Source organism: Anas acuta, chromosome 3, assembly GCF_963932015.1.
Source record: "Anas acuta chromosome 3, bAnaAcu1.1, whole genome shotgun sequence".
Classification (NCBI taxonomy): Eukaryota; Metazoa; Chordata; class Aves; order Anseriformes; family Anatidae; genus Anas; species Anas acuta.
The window spans coordinates 23,324,840-23,352,321 of NC_088981.1; the positions used below are offsets into that span (position 1 = coordinate 23,324,840).

The 27,482-nt window shown below is 42.1% G+C and overlaps 1 protein-coding gene and 1 long non-coding RNA gene across 2 annotated transcripts in view; one reads left to right on the top strand and one right to left on the bottom strand.

Moving 5' to 3' along the window:
* The window catches only part of LOC137853604 (uncharacterized), a 36,766-nt gene extending 20,009 nt beyond the window's left edge, over positions 1-16,757 (top strand). The window contains exons 4-5 of the long non-coding RNA XR_011094590.1: positions 12,500-12,708; positions 14,078-16,757. This is a non-coding gene — a long non-coding RNA (uncharacterized lncRNA). The remainder of the gene's footprint in view (positions 1-12,499; positions 12,709-14,077) is intronic.
* DTL (denticleless E3 ubiquitin protein ligase homolog) lies at positions 1,407-27,465 on the bottom strand. Its single transcript, XM_068676121.1, has 15 exons — positions 27,309-27,465; positions 27,061-27,186; positions 26,157-26,255; positions 25,757-25,818; positions 25,545-25,665; positions 24,989-25,054; positions 23,679-23,794; positions 22,659-22,732; positions 21,600-21,703; positions 20,515-20,619; positions 17,972-18,084; positions 13,646-13,735; positions 11,709-11,844; positions 6,701-7,545; positions 1,407-5,139 (listed from the first exon to the last, which is right to left on the bottom strand). The coding sequence occupies exons 1-15, from the start codon at positions 27,361-27,363 to the stop codon at positions 5,071-5,073; spliced, it is 2,181 nt and encodes a 726-aa protein (XP_068532222.1). The 5' UTR covers positions 27,364-27,465; the 3' UTR covers positions 1,407-5,070.
* Positions 27,466-27,482: the final 17 nt, after the last annotated feature.

Genomic DNA, 27,482 nt, shown 5'->3' on the forward strand with positions numbered 1-27,482 from the left:
AATACACCCTGACAATATTTGCTAAGCTCCTGTCAACACAGCCTGCTTTGCTGTTGTACCAGCATACAGTGTACCAGTCCTATGGACTATTATTGGTCTGTTTTTTTTAGGTACCTAACACATTTTGCAGGAATATAACAACAGACTGAGGTTATATCACACTGGTGTGAAAGTTAGAAGGCTAAAACCCCAAACCAACAAAGGTGCACTGTTATTTTGCCACAGCTGCAGGTAAGTCTGTGTAGGAATGACTGACCAGCTCTACCCAGCTTCGTCTTTGGTGCTTGGATTTGAGTCCATCTCCTCCTCTCCTGCTCTCTCAGCAACAGCACCTGAGAACACACTCACGGGGCAACCAGGCAGTTGCATAATTTATGAGACAAATAAAAAACCTAGGCATGGTTACAGAGGTGTATGGTTAAAGATACTTTACAGAACAATTCAGCCATTCTTCTTTAGACAAGAGGGGAGAAGTAAATCATAAAGGTGAGTCCTTGAGGTAAATGAAAGACAGTGTGGCTTTGTGTTAATACCGGTAGAGCTACTGCAGTGGCACCTTGATGTGAAGGAATGCAGCGCTTCCCTAGCTGTGGAAATGTTTTGGTCTTTTGTATGTAGAAACTATTTAGCTCATGAAAGAGACTAAGAGGTGTTTCAATCTCATGTCTGGATTTCCTACATATTGGATAAAAGACCTATAGTAGTAGAAATATCTTTAACACAGACCAAAAATGAATAAATTGAGCTAATAATTGAAAGGCAAAGCTAAACAAATTCAAAACACAAATTAGAATCTTTTCACGGTATTTCACCTTCAGAATAACTAATATACCACTCTAGCAGACTTGTGATCATTTGAAGTGTTTAAATCGAGAGTGAACTATTTCAAAAAAAGAACTGGTATTGCTTAAACAAAGTTAAAGCTATCATGTTGTATTTACTGAAACAGGATGTTTGAACTTCATTATACATAATCCTTTCTTGACTTCAAGTCCAAGCCTAGTTGTACAAGCCTGGAGTAGTGGGTCTTCATGTTGTAGTCCTGCTGTACTTGTAGTTCCTAAAATTTTTCCATAAGGCTCAAATTAGGGTGGAAAGTTGCTTGTTCTGATTTAAAAATAAATAAACCAGTTTGAGGCTTAAAAATGAAAGGTAATCCTTGGCTTTAATTTTGCTTTGTCCTTTCAGCTTCATGCTTTCCTAGTAACACAGCACATATTTCTATAAAACAATTGACATGAAATGTTTCTTGTTAAGCTATTTTATAATAAATTATATATGGGCTCCTTGGTTGCTTTCTCCATTTCCTTGCTTTCCATCATGTTTGGTATTTTGTGCAGTGCAGATGGAGCACTTGGCTGTGATTAAAGATGTTTTTTGAAAGTCAACCCAAGAAGGATACCATATAGGAGCAGAATGTATTTTATTTATTGTGGACTGAGTCACAGAGAACAAAAGATTGCAAGCCATTGGGTTAACTGTTATCAACAAAATATAGAGAAACAAAGTGTGATAATTTCCAAGTAAGTTGAAAACTGTTTAGGTCAGCTTCAGAAAGGAAGAATGAAATTTGATTGTCATGGACCTGAAGATGGTCCAAACACTGTTTTCCATTTACTGCCAAACCAGTATTGGCTACAAAAACAGTCTTAATACCTGACCTTGAGGGATGTCTTTACCCTTGAGTATCGGGACAGTTCTAGCCAGCTACCAAACGCTTTTGGTAAATTCCTAGCTGAAATACATCTATTTCTAAACAAAGATTAAGAAATTATATACCACATACAGAGAGCACCTAGAACCTTTTTGCTATGGCACAATAGCGTATTTTCCATCAACCTTTGTAGATCAGTCTACAGGGTGGTATGAAGGTAAGAAATCCAGATTTCAGCCATGGTCAGCTGTGCCAAAGGAAGACTTTAGCAATCCCTGGCCAACAAGAAGTTACCAACTGTACACTTCAAGAAATAGTTTGATGGAACAGTCCTCTTAGTGGGCAATGGTGTCCCCAGATCGTCACTTCCATCGCCTCAATGGTTTTGATATAGCTATCTACTGAGTCAGGGAACCATGGCAATTCAATTTTTGGTTTTCTTTGGAGTTAGCTTCCCCAAGAGATTTTTCAGTAGGCACTGTTACCAGAAGAAATACTTGCCAAAGCCAGCTGACCAAGCATCTCTTCAGTTTTGTCAAGCCAGGCTAGCTCAAAGCCACTGCCAGCCTGTAAAACTGCTAGTAAGCTAAACTGGTTGACTGCTCAGAGCTGAGCAGTGCCAGGCTTAACTTTCAACATAGCATTAGTAACAACTATTGGAAAGGGTACTATCATAAGCAGCCCTGGTCATTCCCAAATCCCACTTGGCAATTAGAAGGTAAACACTGAGGAGAAAGACATCAGTAAGAAGTATCTTCTGCATGGAAAGCCTGCAAAATAAAACCTGCATAAGATGGAATTGATATACATATGGGGTTTGGGGAATAATATTTCAAAAGAAGCAATCATGGAGTACAGAATTTCTGTCAGTCCTTTAGAAGGAAAGATGATTCAGAGATGTAGCTTGCTAGCTCAAAACAAGAGCTCAGTTCCTTGAAGGCATAGCCCTTGGTGCTTAGTTCAACAAGTGTCTCAGGTAAAGACAGCACCTGGTACCTTAAACCACTTGACATATGATTTGTTTCAGTGATTTGATGCTCCTGCAATCATGACTCTGTCACAAGATCAAGGCATTTTGACATGGAAAAATATGAGCTTCAGTTACTTCTCCTAGGCTCTGAACCAGGCTTCCGCACCTTAAGGTGACAGGAATTACAGCCTATGTTCCGAAGAACAAGTGATCCTGCTAAACAGGTACTGTTTAGAAAGTGAAAATCTCCCATCCGCACTGATGGTTACCACTGGGATGAACAACCTTTAGTGTAAATCATCCCTAGGTAGTCATTTACAAGATACAGGAGATAATACTTTGAGTGTAGAACATTCCTGGAGGATGAAAATATTGTGAAAGATATGGTGGAACACAAAATCCTATTGCTGTTGAAATGGCTGACAAGACACTCATACTTCAAGAAGGTCCTTATCTCCTTATTCTGCAACCTGTTATGGAAGACTGGCTGTAGGCAAGGCAGTTTGAATCCTATGCAGTTGCTCTGATTAATTACAGTTCAGACAGAATTTAATCACAAACCTACCAGATTGCCTTGTTATATTTTTGCTACTTCCACCTATACAGCTCAATATCCAGAAGTAGATTAATATTAAACTAATAGATTTTTATTCCCATTTTACTCAAGCTATTATCTGTTCAGATAATCAATTTATTTTTTTTTCTTTAAAAAAACTACCAAAAAATGCCCGAAGCACTACATTGCCTTTCCCACTTTCTTCCAACTTAATGACATCTCCTCAAAGGTCACAGGATGATGGGTTGTAATTCAATAAACAAGAGGAAGTTGTTCTGGTACCTACATGTACCTGAGTGCTCCTGCTAAAAGCTTCAACTTGATGATGACTTGATGTTGTTTTGTTTTGTGTTTTTTTTTTCTCCTTTAAATTACGTTACCCATTTATTTTTGCTTTGTAACTACAAGAGACCTTTCACAGAAGCCAGTTCTTTCATGTATTTTACTTCCTTGCAAAATACAATCCACAGCAAAATACAAACCAGCATGTTTTCTTCTAATCCCTTTCAACTACCATAGTAATTCAATGATGCTGTAAAGTAGGTCTGAAATTTTCAGACAGAAAACATCAGTTAGCTGATGCTGTAAAGTAGGTCTGAAATTTTCAGACAGAAAACATCAGTTAGCTGGAGCACATCCCCATCAAATACCTCAATACTTTTGCAATATAAAGACTTAATAGGGATTCTGAGGTGCTGTTTATTTATTTAAGTTCATAGGAACCATCATACCAGAAGACAGAGTAAATGCTCCAATCTAAGATACAGATCTTTTACTAACCACCTCTCGGGAAACCATGACCACAAGGTTATTATCATTAGCCAGCAGGACAGTGATCTCATTTCAGCTACTGACCTTGTTCTATCAGCATCAGTGATGACTTACAGATGGGAAAGCATATAAAACATTAATATGTAAACGCTGTGAAGTGCTTTCTAAGATGTGAAGTGCCCCCTAATTTACAAGGTATTATTTTATAAATACTGTATTATAAGTGTTATAAAGGTATTTTACAAGCAGTTATTAATGCCTTTGCTGCAGGCTGAATCTGTAAGAAGTTGCTGAGCAACCAGCTGTTACGGAGCACTATTTGGGACAGATTGAACTAACTTTTGTAACACATCTTGCCAATATTTTATTTTGGAGAAGCGACAAGCTGTTGGTCTCAACAGCTGTAGTGCTGATGGTCCTACGGCCAGCTAAGTTTATAAATACAGAAGTTTTCAGACTTGGAGAAGGAAGGGGATGGTAAGAGGAGTACAGGTGTTAAGTACTTGATTATACTCTCTCCTCTCGGAATATAATCAGTTGTGCCATTGGATGGAGATGGATACAAGGGCATTTGAAAGTCTTCTGTATTATTTACACTTTCATAACTTCCTTGCTCGGTTGTTGTTGCTGTATGAGAGGAATAACTGGAAATGCCATTCAGCATGAAGTGGTTCAGCTCTACCTCCAGCACAGGCTTCTTGACACACAACACTTACTTTTCTGCAATGCTTCACGCAGTACTCTTTAAGCAGAGAAAATTTCAACAGCAGATTAGTAACATTAAAAGACAAGCTTCATGTGCCTGTCAACAATGCACAGCAGAGCTGTTGCTCAGTTTGGACTGTAACAGTTGCCATATAAAAAAATACTTTGTTGTCTTTACAAAATAAGATCCATCAGCTGAAGCAATTAAGAAACCATGAGTCTAAGTATTATAACTTTCCACGCTTGGTTGATTTCAAATGTTAATGGCTTTAAAAAGAGGAGAGTAAAAACCCAAGTTTACTGAGGTCTGAAAACAAACTGTGTAATCCCAGCACGTTGCTCTGGCAGCGCTGCTAAATCTGGTCTCAATACCACAGTGTCAACATCCATCAGGTGCAACTGCCACACACTGCTTCAGTCATTCTGTGGCTTTCTGTGGAAGTATGTGCAGATCTTCCTCATGGAAGATGGAGTGGTTACAGCCTAGAAAAAAAAACAAAACACAACAAACAAAACCACAAAACCAATAAGAAACGTTTCTTGGTTTACAGTTCTCATGCTGCCGGAGTCTTAAAGTCTCCCCTCCATCATCGCTCCAGTTTGTTTAGCTTTCCAAGTAAGATAGCAAATGAAAGGTTCTTTACAGTAATCTGTTTGTCTCACAGATAAGAGGCTTACCATCCACAGGAAACACTGGCTAAAAGCTGGGGTTGTCTTACTGCTGCAGGGGTTGTCTTACTGCTGTAGGAAATGCACCCTGGCTGCAGCTCCGGCTTCCCTACTGCAGATTACAGGGCTGCAGATCCCCGAGATGTAACAGATCAGTGAGCGCTGCTGCTACTCCAGGCACCTTGGCAAGCCTCGGGCACAGCACAGGCCATGAGCATCACAAAGTTTGAACTAGAGCATAATGGGCAGGACAGATGATTGCTGAACAGTAATCTCTCTCAAGGGCAAATCTTTACATCTTGTGTTTAAACCCATACTATAAGTACTTGTAGGTTTACTATAATCACGTTTTCTTGGCACAACAATAACGTGAAGAGTTCAACTCCTACACATAACCTAAGGAGTGGTGGCTTGCCCACCTCACATCTGGTAGAAATGCTGGAAGAGGTGAAATCAGTTAAGATGTGAGATACTTCACTAAAATAAGCCTTCAACTCGGCAACAACGTCTAGCATCAGATGTTCAATTGAGAGCACAACTAAGATGTGATAACTGAAAATTTACCTGACATTTACTGAAATAAGACTTAGTCAAATAAACTGTTGGATGTCGAGTCCAGTTTCAGAGAAGAGACAAGTTTGGTTTGTTTTTGAAAAATGTAATTATCATTTTTCAGTATGTATGCTAAATCCTCAAGCCTTCACACCAACTTTTTTAGCTGCTTTATAAGCTTAACTTCCAGATCCTAATATGAGCTCAGTGCCAGGCTTCTTGTACATCAAAAGTAGGATTATGTAGGTCAAATCCTGTCCTCTGTCTCTTTTGCAATTTCTTTGTTTTCTGATAGTTTTTGGTAGAATGAACTAAAGGAATTATTTAGTCCAGAGTTTTAAGATAAGTAACAAGTTCTTTTGCTACCTGGGCTAGAATAAAAGTTAGCTCTTTCTTCCAATGCTAACATGTCTTTCCAGTAACGTAAATAGGCAGACGTGACTGTGAACTCATAAACAATAGATCTGCCAGGAAAGGTGCTGTCATTACTGTGCTTCTTAGAGAAGAGCTGCATTACAGATGACAGCTACATCCTTCAAACATCCAGCTGGGGACTATGAGGATTTTTGAGCTCCTGTGTGCTCTAAGTTCCTTTCAAAGGATGGACAACACCATCCTAAGATTTCTCTTCCTGCACAGAGGGGATTAGTAGATAACAGCATTAATGTATCTAGCTTATTAGGCCAGAAATCATCTCTTTTGTCCGTAATCAGATAATTCTTTGAATGCCTGGGTGGAAGAGAGCTAACCATGCGCAGAAAGGGGAGTGTGCTAGCTAGGGAAAGCTTCTTTCATTACCACTGTCCCTGACTGTCCTACTTACATTTTTCGGTGAGGTGGCCACTGCTGCAGCATCCTGTCGTTTTGTGCTGGGACTGCAAGATGACGGGGGGCTGCCAGCTTTGCCAGTCCGTAGCTTCTCTCCCAGAGCAGACAGCCAGTTTTTTCGTTCAGGTGAACTATTCTCCTTATCTACCACATCTGTGCCTTTTCCACATGGAGATTGGAAAGGAAGAGGGGAAGTTTGAACACCAGATGGATTAATACGGCTTCCAGAAAGAGAAGGCTCTTTTGGGCTGTGGCTAGAGCCTTCTTGCTCATTATCCAGGTCAGCCAGACTTAGAGAGCCTTCATCACAAGCTTTCTGCTCTGCAGCCAAGTGACACAAGTTTAGCTTGGACTTCTTAGCCACGTGGTCCAGTTCAGTCACACAGCTACAGGCCTGCAGACACTTCTGTCTCACGTCGCCTTCCTTGCTGCAGTCGAGCCTCCTCTTGGCACGCTTTTCAACCTGTGAGTGTGGTGCTTTAGGAGTGCTAGATGTTTCCAGGAGACCTTGTGTGACTTCTGCCAGGGCTTTTCTAGGAGAAAGAGCCTTTTTCCCCACTTCTGGAGGAGAAGAGGATGGAGTCCTGGTAACCCAGTGTTTAATGGACATTTTGGAGGAAGTCACAGGTTTGGGAGAAGCGCATGGGCTGGCTCCAGTCCGCTTTGCTGGTGTGCAGGCTGCAGCAATTTGGGTTTTGAGGGAGACTGTAAGAGTGTTTGTAGAAAGAGGAAGGTCTCCAGAATAACTGGGAGCACAGGCAGCTGGACGTGGCGAGGAAACACACGGATTGCCCACTGTGACAGCCTTGGCAGGAGTATTCTGTAGGCTGGCTGGTGATCCTGGTAGAGGAGAAATAAGTAGTCTAATGAGGTACATAGAACAGCAGATGAAAGGCAGACCTTTCATAAACGCCCCTTCCAGGCAGGAGATGGATTCAGCACTCACCCTGCTTCTCAGACATACTCTGCTGAACTACAGATTGCATAGATGCTTCTTATTTCAGTTAAACTGATACAAATCCTATTTAAAATCCTTTATCATATGGCTAAGTATAATACAGTACTGTGGTTTAATGTCTGACTTCTATTCATATTCCTTCTAAAACTAGAATCCTTACTTAAGCTATAGCTGAGGGACTGATGGATAGGCAAAACAGATCTTGAATTTTCTAAGTTTATCTAGCCTTGCTGCCAGCTTTGCAATGGCTTGGTCCAGACAGATCTGTTTTGGGAAGCTGTCTGAGAACAAGGTTGGGTCCCTACCTGCAGCTGGTCACCTGCACAGTCTTTAATGGGGCCATGACAGAGTTGAGGAACAGACGTACTGTAAGAAGGTCCCAAGGCTAATTATAATACCACAGAAAATTTATGCTACAATACCTTCACAAATGAATAATGCTGATAGTCATGTCTTAATAGTTGCATATTTTTAAGATAAAAATGCGAGAATGGGAAAGGACGTCCTCCTCTTGTCCTTTTCAGAGAGAACTTTCTGCAGTGCTGTATTAGCATGAAGTTGGTAAATTTTTACCACACCCAGGGAAATGAGAGAAGTTCTTCACCTCCTGAACAAGAACTTCAGTTCCAAAGCAAATAAAATCTGTCACTGTAGTTAAGTTATTTCTTTAAAATAAATGATCCCCAGACAAATTTGTCACAATGGCATTTGAGCTCACTAATCAAGATGTAAAAATCCCGTGCTCCTTTTTTTTCCTGAATCCCCAGCTTAAGTTTCTGAACACCCAGCTTATTAAAATGGTAGTCATAGGTATATTTACACTCAGGACCTCATGAGGATTTCAGTAGTGACAGTGGGAATAATATATAGAAAAGATCTCAATCTGCAGAAACATTGGAGATTACTTTTTTTTTTTTATGGCACCCTCCAGAGACCACATTCACAGGTCCCTTAGATGCCTGCTTTCTCATTCATCTAACTTGAGGTGATGCAATTAAGTAGGATAGCACATGAATGCCCCAGGCATTTCCAGTACCGAGCACAAGAGCTCTAAATGTTTTCTGTATTCCAGAGGTTTAATCTGAACTCTTAATTCTCAACATTAGCTGCTGTACTGTAAAGCACTTCATTAGGACAATGAGAAGTCTACTGTGAATAACCTGCCATTTTCTTTAGGTGTCTAGGCTGTCTGACAAATAACATGTCAAGTGATCACCTACACAACTCTTTGATTACATACCCTAATAAACCTCTTTTGATCTTTCCTTTTACTGCATTATCTAGCCCTTTAAAGTACAAGTGCTGGTGCACCATACCAGGACCCCATATTAATGGATCCCACTACAAATCACCTTAAAGCATAAACAGAATTAAAGGCTTTCCTGATAAAGTATGCTACCTCATAATAATTTACTTCAGCATGGACTAGGAGAAAGTGACTGCCAAGACTGGTTCTCTTAATCTTTACTTTAATGAGCACTTACAAAACAATAATATTTAAGCTGGGGAATTTGTTATATTTAAAAATTTAAGCTACTAGAAAGGAAGAAGCAAACCCAGCAGTTCTCAATCCATAATGACCACCTACAAATTCATACAGCAGATATAAATGTAGCATGACTACCTGGGTATGAGTATTCTCAGTCTCAAACCAATCTGAGAGTTATACTGTGGAGACAGCAGATAAGCAAAAAAAAAAAAAAAAAAAAAAAAGCTGTCCTGAGAGTCAGACAGGAAGCAAACTAGCTACATCCCCAAACCTGAGATAAAGATAATCAACACGTGGCTTTTTACTAAGACTGCATGCATTATTCAGGCTTCTACTCAGTTCCAGGCTGTTTCCATTCATGCTGCTGCTCCACAGAGTGTTGCATGCTTGTGCATACTTTAAATACCTGCAGTCAATTTGCCTAACACCAATGCAGGTATTTGAGATGTTTTCCACCTTCTCTGCTACAAATGCTCTAAAGTGGTATTACGAACCTCCAGATTTAAGACTCACAATTTTTTCAGGTACAGGCCCACTCCACAAGTTTGGTTTCACAAAAGCAAAGAGAAAGTAGTGCAACTTAGGGGAACCACAAAAACAGTTTCCAAAGAAAAGGAATTTGCTTGCTACACTTCATGATATAGGTCAACAGTTAATACACAACCTCAGCCTCACAACTTGTTCCACATAAATAGGTGGAGAACTACCTAGATCTCACCCCAGCAAGTCTGAAATAGTACTTAGTTGCCAGTGCCGAATCAATCTCTGCAGATAACTCCTATATTCCAACAGCACGTGCTTTGTGCTCAAGAGCCAAGGTCAGCAGGAAGCCTGCTGTTGTGCTTGCAGTGTCTGTGTACTTCCTTTTCCCTCCTGTGTTGCTTTAATGCAGTAAGAACAATGAGAAATAAGCTATTTTTCCAGTAAAATTGCCAAAGCTGACTTGTAAAATTTTAGTGTACAAATTAGTTCAGGTTTTAGGCTTATACACTAGACTCATGCTTACTTCTATAAAATACACAAAGTGTATTTTTCAGCCCTCTCTGTGTGCATGTACACACAAACCGTTTACCAACTACAGAGCAGACCTGGCACTCTCCCTACTATTGTCCTGCAAACTTCCTGCAAGACTTACTCACTGGCAAAAGGTTAGATGTAACGTTATCCCATTAGTGGGATTTGGAGACCTTCAGCCTTTATTTACGTTAGCCAAGGTGAAATTCATTTGGAAAGTGGCTAGGAAAGATAGGTGGAACACAGGAAGTCACACCAACAGCTGCTAAAAAGCTATTTTATTCTTAGTTCCAGAGCTACGCTACAGTGAAGCTCATCCTATTTCACTCAGGGGAGGGGGTTGTTATTCTCCTTTCACCCACTCTGCTGTAACAAAATGCAAATTTTACACAAGTCAAAGCAGTGCTATGACCCAGGGCTCCTTTCTTTTTGTTCTAGGTACTGTCCAGTGAGTAGCTTCTCCTCCAGAGAGGAGCAGCAATTCACAATCAAGGCTACATTAGAGACATTGAACTGATTTTTCCTGATAATTCTTCAGATGTACATATTATAATCATTTAGACCAACCTTAGGCATTCTTAAGCGTGATATAGGCCAGATCTGCTTGCTAGATTCAAAAGCATGTTGCAAGGTTTGTCTGATCACCTAGGCTTTGTAGACAGGTATTGCAAATGAATTGATGAATGCTATTAATTTTTGGAACAATTTGATCATATTGTGATTGTCTACATTCATTCTTGAAGTCCTTTGACTAAGTGCCATTTGTCTGTACGGACAGTCAGTCCCACTTCACAAAGCTAAAGAAAGATGTAATATCTTTAAAAGACGTTTAGATGTAGAGCTTAGGGATATGGTTTAGTGGGGACTGTTAGCGTTAGGTCAGAGGTTGGACTCGATGATCTTGAGGTCTCTTCCAACCTAGAAATTCTGTGATTCTGTGATTAATATCAGCAAAGACGACTGACCAGAGTTCAACTGCTGGGCAAAAGGAACCAATTCAGAGTTTCCAGGCTGTGCCATCAGCCCTTTATACTTGGTAAAATAGGAACTGGAAAAAGTGTATGATCTTACTGCTCTCTGTTATTATTTGACATGAAAAAAAAATTTGACTTGCTACAGCTAATAACCAAACCCTCTTTAGCTGGAGATGTACGAAAGCAGCTCTGAAGCAAGTGATTCTGGGTTCCAGCTCTGCCAGCTGAATAAGTCCAGGCATCTCCTTTGGCTGTTCACTTATCAAACCCTGCTGATGCCCACTGAAGACCTGGCTGCCTGACAAGCTATATTAATAAATATTTACTTTGCAGGCTGGTCATGTAAACTTCATCATACTGTAAGCTACTGCAGCCAGCTCATCTTGGTGGCAGTAGAAGTATTTACAAGTAGAAGTGTCTGGCTGGCTATCTGAACTATTGGCTAACACAAAAAGAAAAAAGAAAGAAAGAAAAAAAAGGGAAGAGTAAGACAAGCCAAGGGCTTTTGTTGGTGAACAGCCAAATTTCAGAAGCCCTGATGAAGAGCAAGATATCACAGGGGTCTTACCTGCTCCACGATGTTCTGTTTTCTTCTGTGTGGCCCAGCCCACCAAGTTGGTTTTACTGGACGCTGACTTCTCCTCCTCAGGACAGCGTTGTAGGCGCCAAATTCTCACAGTGTTGTCATCAGAGCACGTGGCAATCTGCAACAGAAGTGTGTTTGTTGCAATCCCTGGGGCACTGCAACATGACCTAGGACAGCTACACCCAACACACCAAGCCAGTATGAATGCAGGGTGAAATCTGGTTGGCAAGGGGACAAGATTTACCCATAAAGCAAATGAAATAACTCAACTCTACTTCATTATTGTACCATTGACAAATGTTTGCTTTAAAGGGGAAGGCTGCCTCTCGGGCATAAAGCCTTCAATTCTTTTTGCTAGAGAAATCCCAGCCACCAGTAACCCTTGGCCTTGCACAGCTCTGTAACAGAACAGCATGCTCAGGAAGGGCCAGTGCATAATTTGCTATTTCCACCACTCAGTAGCCAAAAGCAGACATGCTGCTTCTTGCACCTGCATCTAGGTCTGTCTCTGTTACTCAGGACCTTTTCTGCTTGGGGACAGACACTTGCAGCACACTTAGCAGGTGACACTGGAAGGCTGTTGCACCAGCCTGGTGCACCAGCCTTAAGTGCTATCTCTGCAGACTCAGATGTCTGGCAGAGAAACCAATTCTGCTAGAAACATTCACCTAGATTCCCGCTGTGGCTCTGTGTGTTACAAAATGATCTGCAGAAGTTATTTCAAACAAGCAGCAGCATCTACCTAAGCCACGCTTTTATGGCTCTTTGAACAGGTTATCTGGTGACTCACCTGGGAATCACCAGCAAGAAGGAAACGCTGTGGCCCAAGTTCGTAGTAATGTGGATTGCAAAGTGTCTATACCGTGACACCAACACTGCAACCCCAGAAAGCAACCTGGGCTCTCAAATCACTTCAGGCTGCTTACTGACCTTTCTTAGCATCACGTTTTCACTTCTCTCCATGCTTCAGTCTGTAAAGCAGGTAACTATTTTTCACTTGTGTTGGTATAGATTTTAAAAGGCTGCATTGCTCTGCATTTCCAAATCATAATGATCAGGATGGTGGGCCATGCAGACCAGAGATTTTATCCAAAATACCAATTCACATATTCTTCTGCATCTTATACAGCTAGAATAATTCTCCATGTCTGTCTGCAAGACTCCTACTCTCCTATATTGTAAAGTTTTTCTGAACACCTGGTGCTGCAGTGAAAGCTAAGTAAAGTGGCTGACTTGCATATCTATGGGATGCAAGAAACTCTATTATTAGGATACTGTCTAGGATTTTTCTGAGTTACTTCTCATTTCGAGCTAGTCTAGTCACTTAAACCAGCTTCCTCTGTTAATTCCCTTCCTTCTAGTGATACTTGGGGCATAATAACTGACATAAACATCAACTGCAGGTTTTTGCATCTACACACAAATATTTGTCAAAAACCAGCTCAGATCTTGAAGAAAGTCACAATGAAAGAGTCCATGCGTTTTTTAGAGGGCATTCAAAATTTCTTACCACTCTGTACAAGACTGACAGATGTATCAGTGGTCAGACATGTAAGTATGGAGCCACAAAGCAAGCTTTTGGCTTTTGAAAGCCCTGATGACATGGTTTCACAGTTTTGTCTCTCACAAGTAGTGTACCAACCTCTCATTAGGAGAAGTCTTTGTTCATTTACAATTTGCTAGGTCTTATCAAAGAGCCCAAATTATTAAAAAAAAAATAAATGAAAAATTTCTGATACCTGTACTCATGCAACAAGCTTGGTTTACTGCCCACCCCCTCCTCCCGAATGAACATTTTTAGAAATTATTAACTAAGAACTTCCTTCCAAATCAACAAATATTGCCGCAATTTTGAAAAGCAAATATTATCACATTACATCTATTGTTTCATAGGGAAGACAATTTTTCAGAAAACAAACCTTAGTGAAGTCTGAAGGACACCAAGCAATGGAAGTAACCTCTTGAGAGTGACCAACAAGTATCCTTGGAGGCAGGCTGGGTTCAGAAACCTGTAAATTCCATAGGAAAATAAGTATAAAATCACAAGACCCACAGCCTAATATACACCACTGAGAAGGGCCTCCACAGCCCACCTGTGAAGCATGCAAATACTTTGTCTTTCCCATATCAGACAGGTAAGTTAAATGCTTCCTGCCTGTAATCATAGTCCATTGCAGCTGAGAGGTGAACCCAGACCTAAATCCCTGTTCCTTACTTCTAAGACTTCTTTTTGGCACTGGCTGCCTGAGGAGTTGTTGCCTGTTCAGTGGACCATGTAGAGTAAGACCAGAGTTTACTTCACCACCTCATAGACTAACCAGAGATGTCTTAATGCTCTTCCTTCCCCACAGAGCATCCCCACATCACGTACTGTTGGCAATCTCTTCTGAGAGACATGGACTGACAGAGCTCTGAGAATCAGTTTGTATTTCATCTCTAGAGCTGAAGTAGCTGGCCAGCACTGAGAGGTACAGACTTGCCTGGAAACACTTGCTTAACTCCAGCTGCACGTGGGATTTCTACCAGAGCTGTCAACCCAACACACCACACGAGCGTTTTCTACGTTAAGAAAATACCTGTTCCAGGTAAGATGCTTAAAAGTTTGGGAAGCACTTTGAGAATAGGTAAATACGTTCTGCTGCTATTTTGCAAACGTCCCTACCACAAAAGGTTTATTTAAAAAAAAACAAACAAAAAACACCACCAGAAGTTTAATAGATTAATCTTCATTGGCTTCAGAACTGGTATTTGCGTGGCTGCCAAATGTCTGAACCTCTTCCAGCCAACCAACTGGACCACAAAGCCTCTTAAGAGTTCACAAAAGTGCTCCCTATAGCACACATACCCGTTAAACTCAAACCCCGTTTCTCTTTAACCGTTCATAAATCTTTCTCATTTTTATTATTAATCCATATTATTATTACTCTTCAATCACAGCTCATGTGATAGATACAGCCGAAGTTAGCATTAGGTGGCCCAAGGAAGAGAACACACAAACATGCACACACAGATTACATCCAAGCTTTGCATGCTTTCAGCAGACAATCCGTTCCAGATCTATGAGTCACCATTATTGACGTGATATTATAAGGGGGATTTATAAGGAGGATTTGCATACATGACTAAGTGAATGAACTGATCCTTTACTGTGTGGGAAAAGGAGTAGATGTTACATACAGATTTCAAAGAAAGATGCAAAACATCTGGGAAGGCTTCTGACTTAACACAAAGTTTTTGGTCTTGTTTTTATTATATTTTCCCTTGTGGATCACCTCCTATAGAACCCTGTAGAATTGTAATTGAATATCCAGCTTCTGAATCTTGTAACTTGTTGTGATATTGTGAGAAAAATCAGGTTCTTCGTAACAGACCATATTTTCTCCCTGATATAGCAGAGGCAGTCACCGACTAAATATCCACTAAATGCCTTGTTCAGATTATTCCTTCTCTGCCAAAATATGCAACATCATGGAAACTAAATGCCTATTTAGGGAATAATCAACAGAGGTGCAGAGAACACCTTCATTTACTGATAGCAGTCTTGCAATGCACACATAACAGACTGAGTAGTCACTAGTAGTCACTGACTGCTGAAAGGAAAGCAGAGGAAGAGAATAACTCTTGCTGGACCAAACTGGTTTTACACTGCAGTGGTGTAAATTAAACCAATTACACCCAATTTACATTACTGTGTACTAAAGTAGGATAGGATGCATTCATTAGAATGTGAACAAGGAGGAGGCCAACCTACACCACCCATACTTGGGTGCTAGAAAAAAAATGCATTAGCAAGAGTTTTGTATTTCCTTATTTCTCTGGAATGCTGATGTATTTAGAGTCCAGAAACCCTCATTTTTAGCCCTGCTTCCTAAGGAAGGGTGGCTTCTGCAGCAAGGGGACCCATCTGTCTACTTCAACCTTTGGCTGAAATTGTTCAGCAGGTCCACACCCAAAGGAGGGCAGTGATCTTGGAACAGCTTCGTGCTGATGAGATGGAGCATGCAGCCAGTGTTCCCATGGAGCAAGGCAGGCAGAACTGCAGCCCTGTCCATTGCATTTGGCAGAAGACAGTTGGCCAGCCTGTTCATTTTAAAGTCAAGATTAGCCACAGCCCATGCTGCTTTTTGCCTGATTTGACAGGATATCGTTGGGGAAGTCAGAGCTATTGTGGAAAGGTTAAGAAACAGAGAAACCTAGGAAGTGAGACTTTATTACTCTACTCATTGAACAGCTGTTGCATCCATTATCAGCATTAAATGGTGTGTATAGTTTTATGCTTAATGATACAAAAGCACCTACATTCCAACACTGGGTAAGACAGACCAAAGGGTAGCTTAATATAGTTATATTGAAGGATAATGGAGCTGTGGAAGTGTATATCTATGAAATATATTGTTTATTACCAGGGAGGTAGGTCAGCTAGATACCATTTCTGCAGACAGAAACTTCTCTGCTCTCTGGCTTTTATGATCTTAGGGTTGTTTGAGTCAGTTCATTAACTGACAGATTAATAATTAAAAAAAAACACAACCCAACACAATAAAGTGAATGTTCATTGTCTGAAAGTGATGTTATACACGGAAGCAGACTGAAACAGCACTCTCGTCAGCAATACCTTCTAGCCACAGTACTTCCTGGGAACTGCTGACCCAAGCGCAGCTTGGCATTGCTTCCGAAGTTCCTCAAAGAAATAATCTAGGTGGACAATGTCTTGTTCTGTCTTTTATTCCTTGATAAGGTCTTGGTCTGCCTTTTATTCCTCTCTAGATATGGAAAGATAGCACTCTTCATTAAGTTCTTTCCAACATTACCTGTTAACTGTTCACGAAATATCTAAGCATATATTTTCACAGTACTCTAAGTCCTCATCCCATTAAAAGATACACACATTTCAATGTCAGTAAAGTCTTCCAACATTTAAGACAAATTAAGAAGCATCTGCATATGACAGATCTGAGAAAGAGACCAAGTTTTGCTGAAGGTTCGTCTTTCTAACATGCCTATGGGAATAAAAGAAAAGTGATTACCCGATTACTTATTTGATAAGTACGTAATATGATCTGTCACCCACATGTGACAGCAATAGAAGCCTCCTGTATGCAAATAGCTTTTAAATATATTTGCATAAACATTGAGATGTTATGACATCCTTGAATGCTCTTGACCCAGTTCCAGCCACTTTTCCACGAAAAAGCCAAAACACATGAATGCAGGATGCACAGCCCAGGTTTCCACAGGTATTTTTGCTGAACTTGCAAAGAACTAAGGAAGGTTAAAATTACACTCCTTGACATGGAACTGGCCATGCTACTGCACTCCTGCTACTTCTGAGTAAGCAACCTAGCTGCTTACAAGAAGCGTTCTCACAATCAAAGGGACTACATGCTCAAACCACAAAAGGGTGACCCTCTTCTCTCACCTTTCTATTTTACTTTCAAATTCATTGTGAACAGGGCAAACAATTCAATAGTCCCTAAAATTACCCAGAACCTGAAACGAGCAGTCACCTGCAGCTTCTGTCTACTCTACTTGAGATAGGAAGTCTACTCTATTCCTGTACAGCTGTGAACTATGGAGAACAGAACTTGAAGCACGCCTTATTCTGAGGTCCCTGCTATTAACTTTGTGACATTTGCATTTCCTACACGTCAGCACAAGATGCCAAGTGACTAAGCCTCTCAGCTGTCAGACAGTGCTTTGGAATTTTGCTGAAGGCTCTGGCTGAGCCCTCGCTGTAATACAAAGGCTTTAACTACTGCAAATTAAGTATGAGAATAAGCTAAATCTGCAGCAAGAGCTAGAAAAGGGGGGTGGGGAAGCGTGCCCTTTAAAACAATTGTTTTTGTGTGTGTGTGTTGTTTTTTTTTTCCCTAATGTGCTGCATTGCTAAATATGAACCAAGAACTGTCTACTTGTCACAGTTGCCTAAATCAACAGGATCGAAAGAGGACTGTAATGCCCATTAAAACCAGATTACAATCGGCAACTTGCAATAAGCAGCAGTGATGAGAGATGTATTGATGACAGGAGGTTAGCTCTGCTTCACATTAGCTACATCTAGCCTGGACAGCAACATGCTCTGGGCACAACATGCCAGGAGCTAACCCCACGCTGCTTTAAGCAGGAGTGGGAGGCAGGGAGTGTCCTACATGAACATGAAAAGCAAATGAAACGAAAGAGCAGAGCACTTCTGGGCAGCCAGCCTGGGCAGGCCCGCTCCCTTGGGTTTCTCCCAAGCGTCTCACCTTCCAGATGTACGCGTTGCAGTCACTCGAGCCGCTCACCAGGAACTGGTCATCTGGGCTAGTACTAGATTTGATGTAAAAGCTGGAGTTCTGGTGTCCGCTGAAAACCGCCACTGTGAGAAAAAACAGTGAAAGTAAAAACACCACTCAGCGCACAGCTGTGGGGTTGGTTGCATAAGCAGGGCTGATCTTACAGGCTTTTCCTGCCCAGCCACGTATCCTCTAGAGAAAGTGGTTGTACTGCTCCCTTGCTCTAGGGCTCCGAGCTCCAGCCGGCAGGTAGCAGGAAGCATCATTCAACAGCAGCCCTCATAGCTCCTGATACGAAGCAGGTTTACCTGAACGGCTCTCTCCACAGCATTAGAAAGCAGTGGCAGGTTTATTAAAGCTTTGGCCTGGTTACAATACGAGCAGAGCCAAGACATCACGTGGGCTACCCCAATGCTCTGGTTATGGCTCCTCTCCCCCTCTTCCCAGTGCCACAGCCACCAGTTCCACTACATTAACAAGGACAGTCACACAAAATGCTTCCGCTGAAGCAACCAGAGTATTTGCTACTCCTTTCTCTGGCTGCCAGCATCTCCGTTTCATCAGCAAAACGTCCGCCGTGTCAGCTACGCTCGTCAGACATCTATATTTAACGTCCCCGTAATGCTTCACCTCGAGGCCCCAAATAGCTGCTGCTCTTCCTATTGCGAGCACCGGAAGAGCCAAGGGCCAGCACAGGAGCTGAACGTGGATGTGGAGCACCCCAGCCTCGTTATCAGGGTGGAAAGGGCAAGTTTCCTGATTTAGCACCACATGGGGCCGGCACACCCTCGCCCGGCCCTGGCGCTCAGAAGTGGTGACACTGTGAACGTTGCAGGATCCACAGGAGCGCAGCAAGAAAATGGCAGTCAGCAGTCAGTTAGAGGGTTTTCAGACTCTTTCCCATCGTGTTTTTGGCAAAGAAGGTGACCCACAGACCAGAGGACATGTGGTTGCCTCTGGCTTTCTTTGAAACGTGGTGAGACCCCACAAGATGCTTTGATTTTAACCTGCGGCTCCTTCTGCGCAGTGGTTACAGGCAAATCCTATTACAGAAGGATTTCCTCACGGCTCCCTTCCAGCTAACGCTGTCCTGATATTAGATTGGAGCTGCTGCTGTCTGGATAAAGACCAGCAAGGCTGGAGGCCCTGCGTCCCCACTGGCACCTCACGCCAACCACAGGCCCGTGCTGCCCTCTGCGGGAGGCACGGCACACCATTCCCTGGCCAATTCCCCAACAGCCACACACAATTTTCAGCTGACTGGATGAATCAAGATTTCTCTCGAGGTTTTATCTGCTACACACAAGTCAACAGAAGGCAACAGCTATATGCAGAGGCAGGTGATGGGGTGTCCTGGGCTTTGTCCCGTTCTTGCAGGGGGACAGGCTGGTGGAAGAATTTCCACAGCTCAGTGGTGACACCCAGGGTTAAAATCAACTACTGACCTATTAATATTTAATCCTTGCACTATTTCTCAGCTTTGGAAGCATTCCCACCCAACAGACTGCCTTGCTGAAGAGCATACAGAAGGACACATTGTTCATTTAGTTTCAATTAACTGGAAGACTAAGAAAAGGCAATGGAAACTAAATCATATGTCTGTCTGGAATGCATCTAATAAGATTTGCCACTTTCTAAGAAGCAGCCATTGGCCTATGACAAAGAAGCTTAGTGCACCAAAGTCTGTGACCCATCTTGTTAACAAAAAGGTCACAGATGCAGAGCTGAAGGAATCTAGAAAGTTGAGAAAACAAATGACAGACAAAAAGAAGCATCAATATGCTGGGGATATTTCCTCCCAGAAACTGCTGCAGAAGCTAAATTTAACAGACACCTTAAAATATCTAAGTACAACATAATAGGTGATCACTTCACATGGATTCAGACCTCAAAGTTGAAAGATTGGCAGTAAGCAGAAGATTCAAGATTGCTTCAGGTGGGCAGCAGGTGGACACTAACCATTCCTCGCAAGATAACCAGAGTCAATATGCAAACTACTCTTAGTGTCAGTCTAGTTGAAGCAGCATCTGCACTTACATGGTTTTGTGCTATTATATTTATTTACAACGGTTTAAAACTAAATATGAAGTCCTTGTAATATTAGTATATGAAAGTATAATATTCAACAGGTACCTTCTTTCCCAGGTACTTTCAGACATGAGAGAAGCTCTGTAACATCTAGCTAACACTGCCAGATGTCAGTCCATAACATGCTCCTTGTCTCTGGACTGCCCCACAAAACTGCTACACCAGGGTTCCAGCAAGTGCTGTGAGCACCAAGGGCTGAGGGTGAGCTTTTTGCATCTATAGCACCACATCACCTGTAGCTTGAAGAGTTGTTTTTATTGTTGAATAAGAACAATTTTGAAGCAGAAGTCTGCATCCATGTAACACTATAGCAAGCCAGCCAGCTGTTTGATTTTAGTAGATGCCTGCTGTCATAGATGACCTCAGAAAGCTTACTGTACACAGCATTACTTTTTACAGGTTATTACCACAGATATCACTCTTACCTGGAGTGGTCTTTAAACTTGTCATATTGAACATGTAGATACTGTCGTCAGTGCAGTTAGCAAAGAGATTAGCACCAGTGGAATCCAAAACTAGACTAGAATATCCTAAAGACAAGAAGAATTTAGAGAATTTATTTGTAAGAAGTAACTCCAAAAAATGGTTTGGACAGCAGGCATTCTCAAAGAAATTACAAGAGGGAAATTTGGAAAGGATGTTATTATGCAAGATAGATTATCACTGGAAAATTTACTTGTTTGACAGGGCACTTGCTGTAGAAATAAAGTACCTAGAACAATATCTACATTTTCTCATGAGTATTCAGGGCATTATTGAGAGAGAATTCCCATCTTCAGAGCAGGCAAGCAATTTATCTGATAGCTTCAAATGGATAGCAGGAACACCCAATTGTAGAAACAAAATTTGAAAGTGAATAGAAGTCCTCATGCTTTGGTAGCTTAAGCCATCCTTTGCTATGCTAGTGATTTAGCTTCAAGGAAGAGCTCTTCCTGCACACAAGTTATTTTATAACCAGCTCCTCAAAGACTTCCCTCATCCTTGGGACTTATACTGACCATTACGTGTAACTAACACATCAGGACAGTTGACAAGTCATCAGCAATTACTGTGTTGCATCAGAGCATCATAAGGTGCTAAGTATAGAGCAACATGAACAAAAACACTTATTTTTGATAAGAAACAGCCTCAATTATTGCTTGACTAAGGTTATGATGTTAAAAAACAGCCCCTTCTGTTGTCTTTGAAAGATACAATGCAAATAGAGTTCAATATAGTTTCAACTCATGCATCAAAAGTGCTAGCTAAATTCCACCTACAGAGCTCTATTATTCCCTCATCTCCAGTTCTGAGAACACACTGCTGAAGCTCATGCAAATTTGTATCATTGGTGCAATGATACAAAAGCGGAGCACTTTCAGTTGTCAACTTGAAAATTTGGTATTGGTGATCAAAATATCCTGCTGAACTCAGTCTTAACAATATTTGTCTAAAAATAAAAGAGATAGCATTGTCAGTACTTCTTAAAATCACCTTGCAAATTTAGTAAATACCTTATCCAATAACTTACCCAGTTTGCGAGTACTGGTGCCGGGGTAGCAGAAAGACTTGAAAGGCACTGGATCCTGACGGTAAGCAGTATAGTTCTTGCGCAAGTCCCAAACTTTGATCACGCTGAAATATAAAAGCACGAATGTCTCTAACTTGTCAACAGTCAAAAACTTCTTTTGCAATGCAGATAGAGCCTTCTATAAGCACAGGAAGACAGGTTGCTTATTGAGGAGTGCCCAGCAATAAGTAGAATAGCAGAGCAAAAACAGAGCAGAGACGTGCTGAAAAGCGAAGCAATTATTCTGCCGGGTATGGATGAGGAAGCAGCATTGTCTTGTGTAACTAACACAACCTACAACGTGACCTCACAAGTCAAGTTTCCTCAACTAATAAAAGGAAAGTACAAGGATGCCTTTATACTCGTGACAGTTATGATTTTAAAAATCAAGTCTTTTAAGGTTTTTCTTTCTCTTCAGGATCAAGCCTCTTGTTGAGCCATAGGCAAGAGAATATTACCTGTCTCAGAAAGGCTCTGGAGAATACGCCTCCACACGGTGCCTCCTAAAGAAGCAAGACCTGAGAGTGTAATCTCCGTGATAATCAGTGAGATATTTTGCTTGCGCTCCAAGATGCTGCAACAAATCTGGCAGCTAGAAGAATGCATCCTTTATAACTCAAGGCAACATTTTCTCAAATGCCCACACATATCCAGGCACTGACCACCCACTCACATCCCAAAACAGCTCCTATCTAACAATAGTCTGTTTACTTGTGGTCCTATAGGTCCATGAGATCAGAGATAAGAACTGTTCTCATTCTGCCCCAAAGCTAAAACACTAAAATGAACATTTACCACATATGCACAATTTGTCCTAGTGCTGCAATCTGGGGTAAGGAAGAAAAGCAGCATTCAGCTCTGGCGATATAAGCTGGCAGCAAGCTCAGCTGACTATAACTAAAGGTAATTGTAGCTTTGTGGGCCGCTGTGTGATCTTAGGGGAAAAAAAATCATCCAAACTTTTTGTGCCACTAACAGCACACAGAACAGAATGGACAAGCAAGTATCCTTCTTCCTTACCCATCAACAGCTCCTGCAGAGATAAGAGTATGTTCATCCTGAAGCAGCACCACAGTTACACTCTGTTGGAAATCCTTAAAAGAAAAAATAAAAAGGAATTTTGTTTGCTACCAAGGTTAGCAAAAATCTTGCTGCTTTCAAGGCTAAGTGAACATGATTGAGGGCAACTCCTCTTAGCCAGACAATCTCATTCCTCTTGGCCATAGGCCAGCCTGGATTTTGCTCTAAAACTAGCTTGAGCATCTTGGGCTCTCTCCTAACAAAATTAGCTTTGTGCTTGCTAGCAAGCTGGTCCCTACAGGCAGAACCCGGAATACCAGATGTCATTTCAGACACAACAATCCTGTCAACGCTCCCCCACCCCATCAGCGGAATTGCCAGTGAGTTCTAAGTATTTGGACAGCTGCTTAGGATTACACCTTTCAGGTCAGAGAGAAGATAACTGTCTTCATCAATGATAAGACCAGTTCTTAGTCTGGTGAGGCAGTCATTTATGTAGTCAGACTTAATGGGGGAAACAAGCAAAAAAAATAATAGAACCCTACCTATTGCCCCCTCCTCCCCCCCCCCAAAAAAAAAAAAAAGAATGCTGAAAAGACTGCTGGCCACTCCTTTCCTCTCTAGAAAGACAAGTAGTTTCACATAGTATTCACACAAAGATGGCTTTGATGGCACGTGGGTTGTTAGACAGATAAACAACGTCTAAATTTAGCCATATCAAGTGACCATGACACAAAAACCTGCTAAGATACTTTGGAGCATTTACCAAAAAACAAGCCAAATACTTCTCACCATTCAGGACTTAGGGGCATTGTTTGATGAGAAGCTCAACACAAGCCAGCGATGTGTGCTTGTGGGTCTGGTGGGAGGTGTCCCTGCCCATGGGAGGGGGGTTGGAATTAGGTGATCTTTAAGATCCCTTCCAACCCAAACCATTCTGTGATTGCTTAGGAAGTCTGCTATGTATAACATCGTTCTCAGAACAGAGGCCCCCATTTCACTTGTCCGCCAGATACCTACCACCAGGGGAGCAAGACCTCTTAGGTTCTGCCTCTTCTTCTTGAGCTTGGAAGGAGTCTGCTTATCAACCACGTTGTGTGCTCCACTGATTTGATTCACCTGCCTATAAAATCCATCTAAAAGAAATCAAAGACACTTCAGTTAGTTTCTATGTCTACACAATTTTGCTACCACTTTAATTAAACAAGCAGGACCTGGGAATAAATCCTAAAAAGTGGCCTAAAAACTAGCCTTTAAAATCAGTAATATATCCAAAAACAGTAACTGTTAGTTACATGCAATACTAATGAAAACATAGTAGGAAACAGGAGCATATACTGCAAAAAAATGCAGAGGTCAATGTAGCACAGGCACTGAAGCCAGGACTGGTATGGGAAGGCTGCCCTCAGAAATCATTGCCCCGCAGTCTGTTCTTCAGCAGGCCTCCTGACCTTGAATGTTCAGCTGACTTCATCCTGAGCAAAACTACACTTACAGGACCGCTTCCAGTGCTTTCTAATTTATTTCCTGATTTTCTATTTAGCCTTTTGCCCTTCAGTTCTCACTTTATGAAAATTATGCTGCTTTACTATGATAAAATTACTCCTCTCCTTTTCCCCTCACTATACCTTCCACTCCAGTCAGGTGCAGCCTCCCTTTTCCCCCTGTCACCAGGCTCAAGAACTAGGGAACCTGAGACAGACACAACAGTGACATGTTGTGGCAGCACATGCCAAGAAACTGCTAATGACAGAGCAGTGAGCTGAAGAAAAGTATAAAGGTGTGACCTGGCAGGTAAGAAGCAGCTCTAAGAAGCAAGAAGAGAGGAGCAGAATCAGCTCAGCCTGCATTTAGGTGCACAATACATTCAGTTGCTCCTCAGACTCACAAGGTCCTCTGCTCTGCTCTTTCTGCCATCCTTCCTACTCTGGCAGGAAACTTCCCAGCTTTGTTTCACCCCTCTAGATGGTTCTGGCCAAATCCCTCTCAGCCAGCCCATTTTATTGCTGATGTATTCTGATTATATGTACACAAGGATATGTTCTGTACCCTCTTATACTCTTTACTGAGGCATAGGGTATTATCAGGACAGTGCGTAGATCAAGCTGCAAATCTGAGACAGACTGGAACAACATATTAGACACAGAAGAAATTCTTTTCCATCCTTTTAGTGTACTAAAGCAGTCAGTCCCGTATTATCCAATAATCTTCTCCCTCTTACTGATGTGTTGCCTACGTTATAATTATATGTAATAATTGAATTAGCATTTTCAATAACTGCTTAGCACATGATACCGAGCTTTTCTGATACATATCTAAAGTTCAGTTACCTTTCTTGCTGCATCTGGTATCCCAAACCATGATGTTTCCATCTCTGCCTCCAGTACAGAAGACAGCTGAGAGAGAAATAGAGAGCTATTAGCTTCCAAATGTGATTATTTAACAACTTGAATGCTGTCTATGTGCCCCTAGCCCTAGAAACAGGAAAACTCAAGTCATTCATCTGCTGTGCTTTTTGATTAGTTTCCTTACTCTTCATGAGGTTTCCTTACTACTATTCTAGGAAAAAGAAAAAAAAAAAAAACAAAAAAAAAAACTGCTTCTGAAGAATATTTCCAGGCTTATGTACGTAAGTAAGGACCAAGTGACTTCAATATCATGTCTTGACATCGCATCTAACTTGTCCAAGATCAGAAAAGGGCAGAGAGCATCAGACCACCGTGAGGTTCCAAAAAGTTGCTTTTGCTTCGCTGGCTAAGTCACTGTTCATCCTGCCTATGCTATTTGTCACTGTCAGGTTCCGAAACCCCTTTTTAGCCCCATACGTATAGATGCACTAGGGGGAAAGAAGAAGGAAAAAATACAGCGAGGAATATCAACATTTACCTTTCTCAAATCTAGAGAAAGCAACTGACTTGAGGCTACACTGGTGACCTTTGCATATGCCAAGAAGCTCCCCAGCTCTCACATCCCACACCTTGGCTGTCTGGTCTCCTGAAGCAGTGACCTTCAGAGGAAAGAATAAAAAACTTTAGTCACTTTCTGCACGCAGTTGCCAAAGCATTAAGAATAAAAGTAGATAGAAAAAGACTTCTTACAATCCTGTGTTCTCCTGGTACCCAGGCAAGGTCAAATACAGCATTTGAGTGAGCCTGCCATTCTAACAAGAGAACAAAAGCCAAGATTAGTTCAGTGCATTGCAGCACGATGATGTTTTTCAGACGGATAAAGAATATCAGACATCGAAATCAGAAATCTCATTATTTGTCAGCAGCTTGCCCTAGGTGTAAAAAACAACACAGAACAATTCACCTATGCGTGCTTTTTGAAGAGCACACTCACACAGCTGCTTTGTAAACAGGACTCAGCAGTGTATATGAAAGGATACAAGTAATGCCCACATTTGCGTTTAATCAGCTTTCAAAAAGCTTGCTCGGACTCCAGCAAATCATATACTTGTCACATCAAATGAAGATCACATTCTGTTATGGAACTTACCTCTGAAGATCACTTTGCTGGTTGTTTGAGCTTCGGTATCATACAGTCTAACAAATCCTTCTTCATTTGCAACTGCCAATATATGCTCGAAGTTCGGCGCTGAAAAGAAGTTGAAGTTTATTTGTCTATTATTTGGCTGACTCAAAATTACTCCCCTTCCTTTGTGATGGGAGTACAAGCACCTCAAACAGGGCACACAACCCAAAGGATAACTGTAAGGATAAATAGTATTTACAGAACAATTTAGAACTTAAAAATGCAGGAATATTGCCATGCATTTCTTTCTGGATGTTCCATTCAAGAACTCTTCAAGTGGGAAATCACATGGCAAGGAGCAACTTCTTTAGTAATAGATCTTTCACCAGTTATGATAGCTCCTTTCCTCCATCTTTATGGCCTGTCCTTCACAACATCCAGTACGTTCCTTGGATGTGGGTTGGAAAAGCAGCAAGCTGCCTTAGAGAAAGGCATGAGAACTAGAGTAGCACACATGGAAGATCTAAAGATCTTTGTCCTAAAGGTCTAGGAGCTTCCACATGTGCCAGTGGCGTACATCCACCTCTTTGATTTCTGCTTATTATTTTCCATCGTGTTACCTCTCCTGTATATTTTGAACAAAGCCTTATTTGTCAAATATTGCATCACAAGGATGCACCTTGAAACAGACAAAGCCGAAACACAAAACCCCATTGGAATAAATGCTTTTCAGTCATTTCTGTAAGGAGATGTTTCTGCTCGCACATCCAGGAGCACTGTGGAGCAGTACACATAGGATGCGGGTGCAAACACAGCTATGCCCTCACAGAAACACACAGCTCCAACGCCAAGCCTTGGAGCAGCACCGATAAGCCCGGCATGCGGCAGATCCCACAGCCGAGAGCGGCCTCCCAGGAGGGAGCTGTACCTGCAGAGAAGCGGCAGCCGAAGGGCGGGACCGGCATGCCGGTTTCCCCGTAGGAGAGGTGGTCATCCTCCCGGCGGCACGCGTAGCTCTCGAGGAGATGCTGGAGGGGAAGCGCCGAGGGCTGACCTGCAAACGAGACGGGCGGCCCCGTGACCACGCGGGGCACGGAGAACGCGGAGCTGGGGAGCCCCGAGGGGGCACAGCCCCGGGTCGGGGGGTTCGGGGTGCGGGGTCCCGGCGGTACTCACGGGGGGGCACGGCGGAGGTGGCGGCGGCGCGGCGGAGCAGCGCCCGGCACAGCATGGCCAAGACGCGCCCAGGCGCGCGGCCTCCCGCCAAGCAGCGCCGACTCCCGCCACCAAGCGCCGCGCCAAAACCGCCTCCGCCCCGCTCATTGGGCAGCGGCCGCGCGGGCGGGAACG

Bases quoted from the DNA above. Each gene is read 5' to 3' on its own strand.
- DTL (XM_068676121.1), bottom strand. From the start codon at position 27,363: ATGCTGTGCCGGGCGCTGCTCCGCCGCGCCGCCGCCACCTCCGCCGTG. The intron at 26,256-27,060 runs GTACAGCTCCCT...ACTTCTTTTCAG, and splicing joins CGGCTGCCGCTTCTCTGCAG to CGCCGAACTTCGAGCATATA. The intron at 23,795-24,988 runs GTAACTGAACTT...GATTTCTTTTAG, and splicing joins TACCAGATGCAGCAAGAAAG to ATGGATTTTATAGGCAGGTG.